Source organism: Neopelma chrysocephalum, unplaced genomic scaffold (genome assembly GCF_003984885.1).
Source record: "Neopelma chrysocephalum unplaced genomic scaffold, ASM398488v2 Primary Assembly neopelma1_124, whole genome shotgun sequence".
Taxonomy (NCBI): Eukaryota; Metazoa; Chordata; class Aves; order Passeriformes; family Pipridae; genus Neopelma; species Neopelma chrysocephalum.
The window spans coordinates 1,557,776-1,570,992 of record NW_020897786.1 but is presented as its reverse complement, the minus strand read 5'-3'; the positions used below and the strand labels follow the sequence as shown (position 1 = coordinate 1,570,992).

Genomic DNA, 13,217 nt, shown 5'->3' with positions numbered 1-13,217 from the left:
CAAGGGGATAACAGGGACAGGCAGGGGCATCATCCATCCCATCCATCCCACCGCACAGGGTATCCAGAGTATCCCCACCTACAGGGATGTGGCCCTATCCATGTTCCCATCCAAGGGGACAAGAGGGACAGGCAGGGGGATCACTCATCCTACCCCAGGGTGGAGTATCCAGAGAGTCCCTGCCTGCAGGGACACGGCTCTGTGTCCCCATCCAAGGGGACAGCAGGGGCATTATCCATCCTATCCCATCCCATCCCATCCCATCCCATCCTCCAGCCCATGCAATCCTCAGAGGGAGGCAGCAACAAGGCTCAGCATCTCTATTCCCACCTCTCTCTGGAATTAGGTCAATAGAAAAAGCAGGAAACCTTTATTTAATATTGATGAGGCAAATGGAGTTGCCATCGACCAGCACCGGGAGAGACTCGCCCCGGTGCTTCCCAAAATATGCTGCCAAATGGGATTTTGGGGTTGTTCCTCACCCATCCAGGGGGTTTGGATGCACACTCAGCCTCACCTGATCCCAGGAGGGATGAAGCAAACATGAGTGAGCTGCCAGCTCTCACTGCCAGGTCCTTCACACGCTGCATCCCTCTTAAATCCCACTTTCCCAGCTGCCAGGTTCACCATTAGCCAGGAACAGGCGGAGAAGGATTTGGGGGCTTTCAGGAATGGAAAAAACCCCACAGCCGACCAGCCCTATCCCTGCCTGGGTCTCATCACATAGGATTAAGAAGAGGATGGATGGTTTCCTCCCCAAAAAACCCATCACCTGGACAGCCCCAAAAGCAGGATGGCACCTGGGGACAACAGGGACAACTAAGTTCCTCCTGGGGGGCTTTATCCCAGGCCAAAGCACAGCACATCCTCCCGGGAACAGCAGCTCACACTTCAGAAGGGCTCATCACCCTGGAGCCACCTAAGGAATATTTTCCCTGGGCTTCCACAGCTAATTATGATTTTCTCCCTCACCAGCCTCAAGGGCTCCTTTCCCTGCATAGCCCAGGCTGCATTTTGCCAAAAAAAAACCCCTCAAATCTGCCCAGATAAAAGCCCCAGGAAGCTCCCAGCCGGAGCAGACATCCCCAGGGATGCTGTGGCACCATCTCAGGACCTTCAACGATGTCCTAGACCTGGGGACAACTCATCCCACTGCCTGCCAAGGACGAGTTACCCGAGGGGTGGTTAATGGCTTCATTCCCCCAGCCCAGCGCTGGGCACTAAATAATATTAATGGCACCTCCTGGCTCCTCGTTAAAACTTGCGCCAGCACTTAATTCAGGCCGTAGATCAAACCCCTCAATGAAATCACCATCCATCCCCTCCCTAATCAGAGGCTGAGACCAGCACACGTTCCCTCGTCTCGCCTTTAGGAATATTTTCCTATTGGAATGCAGAGCTTGGCTTCATGATGGGGAAGGACAACTAAAAATAGTCCCTCACAGGTGATTTAGGGAGGTCCCTTCCTCACCAGGCCCTGTCAGAACCCACTTGCATCCCAGCACTGGGATTAACCAGCCTGAATTCTGGAGACATCTTAGACAGATGACAGCATCCCTTTGGGATTTTCCTCTTTATTCCACTGCTTGAGGGATGAGAATAAAGCAGAGGAATAAGGGCAGGCATTGGCCGTTTGCTCCCCATGCTGGGGGATGGATGAGGGCAGCTCAGGTGGGGTTGAAAGGGGAACATGAAGGTTTTGCTCTGGGAATTCCAATCTTCAGACTATTTATGTCCAAAGCTGCATCCCAGAGACCACACCAAGCCCGGAAAGCATTGGCCAAAACAACCCCAAATTTATTTGTCAAGGCACAATAATCCCTTCAGATTCTGGACTTTAAATAATGACTAAAACCAGCAGAAGAGCCATCGGGGACTTCTCCACCCCTGAAGCAGGACCAGGGATGTGCCACCTCATTCACCTCGGCAGTTTGGGTGCCCCCACGCCCCCAGCAGCAACAGGAGGACCCCCAGGACATGCACAAGAGCAAAACCCCACAATCCCATGGGGGAAACGGGTGCTTCGCCCCATGCCCTGGCCAAGTTTGGCCCAACCAGTGCTTCAGCCCCCAAAGCATCAGCTCTGTCACCACAGAGAGGACAGCAGGGCCTCACCTGGCCAGCAGGTGCCCCCCAAGGCCTGCCCTTCCCAAAAAAACCCAAGTACTAGGCAGGAGGTAACCACCCCAATGGGATTTTGCATTTAAGGCAAAAATATAAGTCCAGTGGGAACCACAGTGTTGCAAAGTGAAAAATCAATTATCCCCACACATCCCTGGAGTGGTGCCTCCAGGGGGGCCAAGAGCACCATGCCTGGGGACCCCTGGGTCCCACCCATCTTCCCAGAGCCTCCAGGGCTCCAGCAGTCATTCCCAGAGACCTTGCTGAGCCCATCACCCCTCTCAAGGCCTCTGGGCTTGGGAAGGGCAGTGAAACGTGCCCTGGAAGGCACCTGGAAGGCGGCTGGCTCAGCTGTGCCCACGAGGGAGGAGGTGCAGGGGGTGCCTGGGGGGAGGGGTGACGCCGGTTGTTCTCAGTCCCACGTGGGGATGGACAGGGAAGATCCTCCATCCCACACACACCATCCCTGGGAGGGACACACCAGCCTTCAGAGCTTGCCAGGGATGAAGAGACGCAGCCTCTCCGCAGCCCCAGGGCACTCCAAAGAATGGCCAGGGAGGGAGGAAGGTGATGGGACCCGGGATGAGGGGTGGCAGCAGGTCTGTGTCCTCCCAGGGGACCCGGACCTTGCCCCCACTGGGGACATCTCAGCTGGTCCAGGGCACAGGGCACTGCCCTGTCAATCAATTTCTTGCTCGTTATCTGGGAAGGAAAAAAAAAAAAGACTAAATAAATAACTGACAAACATAATAAAAAAGAATAACAACTCACAGGTCTAACTTCAACCAAGTTCACTTGGTTGCAGCAGCTCTGGGCTCTCCTTGCCCAGGAAAACTGGGATCCCCACTCCCAAGGGTGATGTCAGCCTCAGGCAAATACTACCAGGCACATTTAGGTGTGTTTTTATCCCTTCATTCATCCTCCCGGCTAAAAATGCCCCTGCAGCCAGCAAATCCTGGGAGGTGTTATTATCCAAGCTTTGTTCCTGCTGCAAAAGTGGTCGAGGAGCCAGTGGGAGATGTCTGGCACATGGGGTTAAGCAAACAGGACGCACTGGGAATGAAAAGCCAAGGGGCCAGGAAGCAGAGCACAGTTGAATGAAAGAGGAAGGAAGGGTTAAATTAGCAGTGATTCACCAGCAGCAGAGGCCAAGCCTCTGATTTAATAAGAAAGGAAATAAATTAAAAGATTGAGATCTGGGGATGGGAATGAGTCGGGGAGAAGCAGGACTGACCAGGCACAGAGAACGCTGGAGCCCAACACCAGGCTGGGAGGGGTGATGGGCTGCTGGCAACACCAAGCCAGGTGGTTGGGAGAAGATAGAGAAAGGCAGAAACAGGAGCTGAGACACCAATTTCCATGGATTTCCACCTGAAATTCAGCACCAGTCTGCTGCTGGGGAATTCTGTATGGGGAGGGATGGAGCTCCCTGCAAGGGCAGGACCAACCCCAGCAATTCCTCTTCTCTCAGCAAACCGATGGCAACGCTCAAAAAAACCCCAAATTCCTCACAGTGTCCTGAGTTGGTGGCAGGAGGGTGCCCAAGAAAAGGAAGGGTAAGAGAAAAAACATCCTGTGGAAGCCACTGGCTGCCTCACTCCATTACTGCTGGGAGACACAAGCGGCACCCAGAGCAAGCGCAGGCCAAACTGGGGTGGGAATGGGTGCTGGGAAATCACTGATCTGGGAAAATCTGATGGAGAACGGGGGTGGAAAAAGACGAAAATTGTAAACACAGAGGAAAAAAAAACCCAAAATCCAATAGATGGTTTCCACATAGATCTAAGCACCACCCGAAGATGATGCTTAGGGTGAAACCTTCACCAGGGGCCAGTTCATGGTCCTGCCAAATCCACTCACCCTCTTTGCTCTCCGCGCTTTTCAGTAGCTGCAGAGCTGTGAAAAGCAAAACAGCACACGGTCAGTCCTTCACCCCTGCAAGGAAACACTTCCCCAGAGGAAATAGCTAAAAACCCCACTTTAGGGAACCCACCCCAATAATGACACCAATTTCCATCTCAATCCAACCCCTGGTCCCTAAATCTCCCCAGCAGCCGAGACAGCATCCCAAGTGGGGTTGCTCCTGTGCCAGCAGATAAAGGCAATCACTGGGCATATAATTAAACTGTTTGATGCTTTTTTATCATGGGATAGACTGGCTTATCAGGGAGCTGCCAGGTGAGGGATGTGCCGGAGAAAGGGGAGCATGGGGGGGGGCTGAGCACCGATGGAGGGGTAGTAAAATGCACTCCCTATATAACAAACCCTCAGGGTTATTATATGGGACCATGCACCCACCTGTCTTGGGTTCTTCCCCTTCCTCATCCTGCTCCTCCGTCCCTGCAAAAGAGCAAGACAGAGTGTGGGAAACATGCCAGCACCCACCCTGAACCCCACCTCCCCGGATTTTGGGGATGCCCCTTGGATCGCCGGCTGCTCGGAGCAACCCGCAATCACCGCGTATCCCGGGGTTTGCTCGGGATCAGGTGCTGCTGAGCTGCTGGGGGTGCTCAGGGAGGTGACTGGCACCCACCTGCACCAGCACCCCATGGGGGTATTCCCCCAGCACACGCTGTGCCAGCGTGGCACATTCCCTACAAGCGAAGCAGGAAAAGGCACAGCTCCAGGCGACGCAGCGCAGCCGTCGCATCCCTATTTATAGCACGGCTGCCATCTGGAGCAACACTCGGCGAGGGGCTTAGTGGGACACCACGGATCCCCCAGCGCCTCCGGGATACCCCAACACCGAGGGATGAGCATCCCCCTCCTACAGCACCCACCAGGCTGCCACCCTTGGAGCCCAGGAGCTTTCACACCCCACGGGCAAGTCCTGCCACGCTGCTGCTTCCAGCAGGAAAGCCCAGCAAAAATCGCTGTTCCCACCAGCCTGGCAGCCACGGGAGGCAGGAAGGGTCCCTGCCTGGCTTCTGGTTGACCAAGAGCCACGGCAAAAGGTTATTCCTGAGGGTGTGCAGCCATCAGTGGAAAACATCACGGGTGGGGTGGGAGATGTGTCTTGATGCTAAAGGACTGAAGTCAGCTGGCCCCAGGCCACGGCTGAGCGTCACGGCCCTGAAAATCCCCCGGCTGAGGAGAAAATACTCTGTACAGAGGGAAAAATATTACATATATATATAAAAAAATACATCTGTAACTTCTGCAGATGTTTTCCTGGAGAAAAAAACCCCTCTGTCCCCACTGCTGGGGACACGGACAGCCAGGGATCACGGTGGCATTGCTTCCAAGGTCCTTCCTGGCAGGGAGAGGAGTGAAGTAGGAGCCCTCGGGGAGGGAGACTGCGGGTCCCGGCCCCGCAGAGGGATGTCGGCAGGGAAAGGCTTTGGCAGAGCGAATGCCTCGGGAGGCAGCGAGAGAAAACAACCGGGAACGCCAGCAAAGCTGCTTCCTCGGCCATTTTCGGAGCACGGCAGCTTTTTAAAGCAACAAACCCCCCCTTTTTGTGCAAACACGTCTCCATAAATAAAAAAACCAACCCAAACAGGAGGAGGATGCAGGAAACAAGAGCACAGAGCATCTCTCTTATGCTATTTCTGTGGTGCTAAGTGCTAGAGGCACCTCCCTGGAGAAGATGCTCCTGGTTGTGGGTACCAGACACACGGAGGATGCTCAGAGCACAAAAAGGGGGAGACAGGCTGGGTGGGAGGAAAGCCAGGTATAAATTTGAAAGAGCTGCCTGCAGCCAGCACGGGCTCTGTGGCCCAGATCTGCTGGTGCCAGCACCCCCAGCATCCCTTCATCCTTTAAAAGACGCCACCACCAAGGCAAACCTGTGCTGGTTAACACTTGTCCCAGCTCCCCCCATTCCATCACCCTCGGCAAACCATTCCCCCTTTCTGGGGGAAGTAGCTGCCCCATTACCTGCGTTTTCCTCCTCTTCCTCGCAGCTCTCCCGGATTTTCTTGTGGCACACGTAGGCCAGGACGACGAGCAGCCCCAGGACGCAGATGGCGAGTCCCACTGTGACCCAGAGCGCGGCAGCGGGGAAGGCGAGGTGCTGGCCTTGCAGGGGAGGGGACACACAACACCTGGGTGAGCACCACCGCCCAACCAGGGAACGTGCATCCCACACCAGGACCCCACGGTGCCGGGGGAATGTCCCCGTGGAGGGAGTTGGTGGCACAAGGGTGGCTTTGGAAGGCAAACCATCAGTGCACAGAATTATGGCCTCCCCCAGCAGGCCTGGATCCGGCAGGGAGGCAGCAGGTTGAGTCACTCCCTAAAATACTTCATTAAATCTTTGTATAATTCCATTAATAAACTCAACTGCAGGCTGACTCTTCCCTTGCTAAGAAGCTCAGGAGAAGCATCAGATGATCCTGCACCTGCTCCCTTTCCCCTGTCATCTCATGCCAGGGGGGCATGAAGGATGGGAATACCTTCCTCAGGATGTGGAATCATAGAATGGCCTGGGTTGGAAGGGACATTAAAGCTCACCTCATTCCACCCCCTGTCATAGGCAGGGACATCTTCCACTATCCCAGGTTGCTCCAAGCCCCATCCAACCTGGCCCTCAACACTTCCAGGGATGGGGCAGCCACAGCTTCTCTGGGCAACCTGGGCCAGGGCCTCACCACCCTCACAGGGAAGAATTCCTTCCCAACATCCCATCTAACCCTGCCCTCTGGCAGTCTCAATACACTGTCCCTTGTCCTGTCACTCCTGGCCCTTGTCCAAAGTCCCTCTCCACATTTTTGGGGGTTCCTTCAGAAACTGGAATAACATGGCAGGGACCACCAGGGCTCAGGGGGTATTTCCTGGAGTGCTGGGAATCAATTTTTCCCCATATTACTGCTCCTTCTTCAAATACAGTCTTGCCCCAAGCCCTGCCCCTTCACAGATGTCACCCCAAGGTTGACCTTTTTTTTGCATGCTCAGGAGCCCATCCAAAAACCACCCCCCTGTCCCCAACCAGCAGCATCCACGCAGGTTTTCCTGCAAGAGTTTGGTGCATCCAGCTAGAAAGTTTATGCTCCACCAGAGATCCACCTTCCTAACCAGCAAATGCTGTACCAAGAGTAATTAAACACTAATTAATGCTATTGGGGGGGGCAAGAGGTTATAAGGAGCTTTGAGAGGGCAGCGGGCAGAGCTCAGAGGCGAGGCTGAGCGTGCTTGATGGATTCCTCCAGCCTGTATTCCTGAAGTAGGATTGGTGCAGCTGGGATGGAGATCCCCAAATTTAGAGCACCCCATGGCAACGGGCTAAGGAGAAGACACCTGCCATACCCTGTGCTGATGGACTGGCACAGGGCAAGGAGCAAAGCTGGAGACTAAGAACTAAGGACACTGGTTCTTACTGGGATGCTGGTGTGGGGTGACAGGGGGGACAGCACAGCCTCGAGTCACCCTTGTGGGTCCATGGGGGAGGTTGGTAGAGCAGGGACATAGTGTAGCAACACCCAGGGTGGCTTTGGGCCACAGTAGGGATCCCAGATCCCAGTGCCACCACGGTCACCTTCTGCAGACAGAGCCCAGCCCTTCCTTCCCCCAGATTTGGTGGCTCACCCACCCGTGATGGTGACGGACGCGTGGCCGTGCTGCTGCAGCACCAGGTTCTGCACCAGGCAGGAGTAGGTGATGCTGGGCTCCACCAGCACCTGGAGGACGCTGTGCACGTCAAAGAGACCTTCCTCGTTGGCCACCTGGGACGTGGTGATGTTCTCCGTGATGTTGCTGCCCCGGCTGTCCTGCCAGAGCACGCTGGCCTCGGGGTAGCCGCGGGAAGCGTGGCACGTCACGACGGCCAGGTCACCCGGCTTCAGGTCCTTGCTGGGCTCCAGGTGCACACTGGGCTTGGAGTAGGGAGCTGCAAGGGAAAGGACAACCAGCACGATGTGATGGAGACAACCAAAGGATCAGGATCGGGAGCAACTCAATGAGGTTGGGCAAGACCCAGGACAGATTCTTCCAGCTGATAAGACCAATCAGCTGAAGGCTCCCCAACTTTGCATCATTTATGGCCGTGCCTCCAAGTGTTCTCTTAACTGGGAGCTTCTCCATGATGACAGGAAAGGGACTGTAACCCACACAGCAATATTTTGGGGAGGTGCAGCTGGTTGGTCTCTAACAGAGACCTAAATTCATAGGGAAACCACAGCAGGGGTGGAGAGAGGGGCTCCACAAAGTGTGATGGAGACCCCTTCCTGCTGGGGAGACACACGGGGACAGCCCAGCTCTCCCTGCCTCACCTGCCACCTGCAGCGTCACCGCGGCGCTGTTGTAGTCGCGGACGCGCACGAAGCAGGTGAAGCTGCCCTCGTCCGCGATCTCCACGCGCCGCAGCAGCAGGGACACGTTGCCCTGGGGCAGCTGGTCGTAGAAGAGAGACGTACGGTTGGTGTAGACCCTGCCCTGGTCTTCCAGCTGGTCCCGGCCACCGGAGAACCTGTGGACCAAGCGCTTGGTGTCTGTCAGCTGCCAGATGAGGCTCAGGTCGTCCAGGCTGAAGTTGGCCTCGGGGGAGAAGGAGCAGCGCAGGGTGGCGTCCTGGCCAAAAAGAGCCACCACGGGCTCATCCGGGACCTGGATCTCCATGGCACCTACAGGAGGGTGACAAGGGCAAAAGCACGGGGTAGTGGGACCTGCAGAAGCACCTCCTTAAGCTTCCACCTGGGTAACATCTAAGCAAATGGAGGGATGCCCACGGGAGGGACCTGTGGGCAGGTGGCATCTCAGGACCGTCGCCAGCCAAGCCCACCCTGCCAGGAGGGAGACAGCCCCACATCCAGCACCACACCAGGGGCACCAGTGCCTTCAGATGCCAGACACAGCCACGGGCACCCAAACCTGCACCCCTCAGGATGCATAGCCTGGACTGTCCCCATGGGGAGGGGAGGTCAGAGGGTGACAGCAGTGGGGACACAGTACCGTGTCCCCAGGATGAGCCAGCTCTGGCCAGGCTGGCAGGCACTAGATGGCACCAGTGCTCCAGCACGATGCCATGTGTGTGGCATGGCATGGTGCCAACCTCATCCCAGTGCCACGGCAAGATGCCAACCAGTGTGCCATGGCATGGTCCCAAACTCATCCCAATGCTCCAGCACGATGCCAGCCATGTCCCAGTCCCACGGCACAATGCCAACCCTACCACAGAGCAATACCAGCTGTGCCAGGGCTGCTGGACCTGAAGCTGGTCCTGGGGTGCCTGTTGGCACCAATGTCCCCCAAAGCAGACCCCAATCCCAAAACAAGGAGGAAAAGGGAGGAAATCTCACCTCAGACTATGGATTTACTTTATATTTTAAGCTCAGCACCACTGCAGAACACGGCAAAGCCCTTCCCACGAATACCTCCCATGGGACAAGGGCAGCAATGAGGCATTAAATTTGAGGCAAGAGACTGCGTGGGGAGGATGAGGAGATGTGAGGGAGGATGAGGAGCTGCAGGAAGGAGCCGGGCAGGAGGAGCCCTGCCAGGGGCTGCAGACGGACAGACAGGCAGGACAAGAGCATCGGGCAGCCTGCCTGGCTCCAGGGAGACTCCAGAGTGTCACGTCTCCCTACAGCTAATAATAAATGCCAGTGGGTTTTAGGAACCAGCCTGGCCAGAATCACTGCTGGCTGTGAAATCCAAAAGGATTCAGTCCCAACGTCTCTCCCAGGTAAGTCGAAACCTTCAGGATTTACTCCTCCCCTGGCTTTGCCATTCAGCTGTAGCACATGGAAGGAGGTGTCCCCTGCTACCACAAGTGCCACCACAAGCCATGGCCAGGGTGATGCCCTGGGTAGCCAGAGGACCACAAAACAGGAAAAACACCTTGGGGGAGCTGCCACCAGGAACCACAGGGCAAAGGCAGCTTTGTTGGGATAAACATGGCACTCAGGACATGTCCTTTGGGGTGGTGACACGCTGACCCCCCCTCAGCCCTACTCACCTGCCAGTACTCCCAGGACAAGCACCAGGAAGAACATCCTCGGTGGAAGCAAAGTCTGGATAAGAAAGCAGGAGCAAGCACAGCCCCGGGAGTCCTCACAGGGAGCCTTCTCTCCTGGAACAAGAGCCCTGAGCTGAAGAAAACCAGAAGGAAACACTGAGATGGTGCTGGGAACCAGGGACAAAGAGCAAGAGAAGGGAGGAGACCAGCATCAGGCCGGGGATCCCACACCAGCCATCCCCACAGAGCACCCGCCCCGCCACAAAACCTGGGAGGGGGTTCACCTCCAGCCTGGCACCAGCCAAGGGATTGCTGCATCCCCAGCATTGGGGAGCCGATGGAGCCGGAGGCAGCTCTTGTGCTGGAGGCGTTGGCCGGTGCCCTGGGGAAGCCACGTGAGCCTCTTCCCTTCCTCCCTGCTTCTCCTCCCCTTTGTTTCTCTCTTTCCCAGCTTTTCCCCGCAGCATCGGGCTGTTACATCCCTGTCCTCCAAGAGGAGGCAACTCGCTCCCAGCGTCCAAAATTGCTAAAAACTAAACAGAAGAAGCTAAACAGGAGAGGTTTGCAGACTCCTGGCTCCGCCAGCAGCTGGAGGGCTGGGAGGTTCATCCCTGTTCAAGGCAGAAAAATCTCCGGCATGAGGTTGTCCCAAAAAATGGGGAATAGAGCCAGAGCGTCTCAGAGCTGGATGTGGGGAGAGGTGAGGGCAAGCTGCCCGGCACCGCTGGCTACTCTGGCTGCATTCCCGAGCATCCCTCCCGGCCCTGCCAAGAGCTCGTGACCCACGTTCCTCCCTCACAGCAGAAATGAGCCCCAGATATCACAGCTCAGAAATGAGCCAACGGCGCCGCTGCCGTGTCCCATCCCTGTCCCAGCACATCCCAGAGCTCCCCTGCTCCGCCCGGAGCCTTCAGCACCGACACAGCCAAGTTTGAAATAAATCAGTGTTGCGGCACCAGTTTCCTGGGTGGCAGCGGGAACAACATGGGCCATTGGCACCTTATTCCTTAAAACCCCCTCAGTCAGGGAAAAGGCAGCCCCGAAGCTTTGGTCAGCTCAGCTCCCACGGGGGAAACTGAGGCACAGGGAAAAACTGAGGCACGGGGAACGGGGGTAGCTGAGGCACAGTTTTGCCCCAAGATCTCTGAGGGGCATCCCCTCTCCTTCCATCCCACGCACGAGGCTCTTTGGAGAAAATAAATTATCCAGCTTTTCTCTTAAACCTGACTCTTGCCTTTTCCCAAGTGCACAAGCCCAGAGCCAGCCTTGTGCTCAATCCCAGGCAGCCGGGAAGGGAGGGAGCTGTGGTAGGAGAGGGTGATGGGGCATCACTCAGCTGCCCAGACGAGGGAAACCATGACTCATCTCCCTTGGAGTTCTTCCCTTTTCCTGGGGATGCTAAAATAAATTATATTTTACGGGTTTCGTGACCTACAAGTCCTGCCAGACCCACTCAGAGGTGTCACGGGAAGGGGACACCCATGTCCCCAGTCCTCCTTCTGCAGCTGGGAGTCTTGCCTTCCGTGACTCAGTTTCCCCATTCCTGTGGTGTCATCCCGGGACAAAGGATGGGCTCTGCCCCAGACCTGAACTTCTGTCACAAACTGGGATGTAAGGAACTCCACAAACACATTCCTTGGAAGAGGAATGCCCTTGTGAAGGCAAGCCAGGATGGCTGAATCCTCCAGAAACTCAAGGAATAACTAAATCCCCCTAGGAATCATACCTCTCCCTTCCCTATTTTTTATTTACTATCACAGAGCTTTTTTATAATACCCACGTTATCAGCTGCCAAATTATCACCCTGAGGTGTGAAGAAAACATCTACAGATCCAGGAATATGTCCTCACCTCCCAGTCCAGATCAATCCCAACTTTTGGGGTGCCTGGGCTGAGCCCCCCACTCTGCTCCTCTCCTGCCTGTGGTTTGTGCCAGCCAAGAGCCCAGCTCTGCTCTAGACTATTTTTAGTTGCTGCTCGACTTCTGGGTGCACAGCAGCAGCTCCTCACTCGGGACTCTGCGGGGATGGGGGACATGGCAAAGCGGGGGTGGAAAGATGGGGTGCAACCCTCAAATTCCAGGTGCGGATTCAGGGCGTGATGTTTGGAGTTAGGGAGGGACAAGGATCTGGGGTGTGATACTTGGCAGGAAAAAGGGATGAGGATTCAGGGTGATACTTGGTGGCAAGAAGGGATGAGGATTTGGGGTGATACTTGGCGGGAGGATGGAACAAGGATTCAGGGTGATACTTGGTGCCTGGAAGTGACAAGGATTCAGGGTGATACTTGGCAGGAGGAAGGGACAAGAATTTGGGGTACAATACTTGGCAGGAGGAAGGGACAAGGATTTGGGGTGCAATACTTGGCAGGAGGAAGGGATGAGGATTCAGGGTGATACTTGGTGGCAGGAAGGGACAAGGATTTGGGATACAATACTTGGCAGGAGCAAGGGACAAGGATTTGGGGTGATATTTGGCAGGAGGAAAGAATATAAATTCGGGGTGATACTTGGTGACAGGAAGGAGAGGGGTATCTCTTGTCTCAGCCCAGAGAAAAGGGGAACAATCGCTTCCCCTCGGGATTTTGTCCCACGCGTGGGGTGCGTTCAGCCCAGTACATTAAACAGGGCGGTTTAAATCGGATTTCTAAGCATGCCGGGATGCCGCCTTCCCTAAATCCATACTCGCCATGGGAAGCGACGGGGCCACCGCCTGCCCCCCGGGACTGCCCGCACCGAGACGGGGGGACCCCGACACCCCCCCTCAACATCCGCCGGAGCTCTCCGAGCCCCCCAGCCCCGGCTGCGCTGTGTCCCCCCGGCGGGGCTCGGCTCGGGGGGAGCCCCATTCATTCCGCCCTCCCGGAACACCGCCCGGGTCCCGCGCCCCGGCCCGCGGGAGGGGCAGCGGGGGCGGTGGCGGCGGCTCCTCCCGCGGGGCTGCCCCGCTCCTGGCCGGACCCCCGGCACCCCCCGAGCCCCCCAGCCCCGGTGCGGTCCCAGCACCGCCCCCGGGCCGGGCGGGCCCCCCCGCACTTACCGGGCAGCGGCGGCGGCAGCGCGGGGTCCGGGCGGCGGCCCCGGCCCGATTGGCTGCGGCCGCTTCCTGCCGGGAACGGCGCGGGAGGAGCCTGGAGCGGGACACTGGGGAGAGCGGGGCTGGGGATCGGGGAGCACAGAACTGGGGGATTGGGGAGCCTGGAAC

At 56.7% G+C, this 13,217-nt stretch overlaps 1 protein-coding gene across 1 annotated transcript; it reads right to left on the bottom strand.

Moving 5' to 3' along the window:
* Positions 1-1,776: 1,776 nt before the first annotated feature.
* CD276 (CD276 molecule) lies at positions 1,777-13,094 on the bottom strand. The gene is made up of 8 exons (XM_027698115.1): positions 13,053-13,094; positions 10,016-10,148; positions 8,331-8,681; positions 7,652-7,948; positions 6,001-6,141; positions 4,420-4,461; positions 3,982-4,017; positions 1,777-2,823 (listed from the first exon to the last, which is right to left on the bottom strand). Exons 2-8 carry the CDS (start codon positions 10,050-10,052, stop codon positions 2,801-2,803), a joined length of 927 nt encoding a protein of 308 aa, XP_027553916.1. The 5' UTR covers positions 10,053-10,148; positions 13,053-13,094; the 3' UTR covers positions 1,777-2,800.
* Positions 13,095-13,217: the final 123 nt, after the last annotated feature.

Bases quoted from the DNA above. Each gene is read 5' to 3' on its own strand.
- CD276 (XM_027698115.1), bottom strand. From the start codon at position 10,052: ATGTTCTTCCTGGTGCTTGTCCTGGGAGTACTGGCAG. The intron at 7,949-8,330 runs GTGAGGCAGGGA...TTTCCCTTGCAG, and splicing joins GGTGACGCTGCAGGTGGCAG to CTCCCTACTCCAAGCCCAGT. The intron at 2,824-3,981 runs GTGAGTGGATTT...TTTCCTTCCCAG, and splicing joins AAGCGCGGAGAGCAAAGAGG to ATAACGAGCAAGAAATTGAT.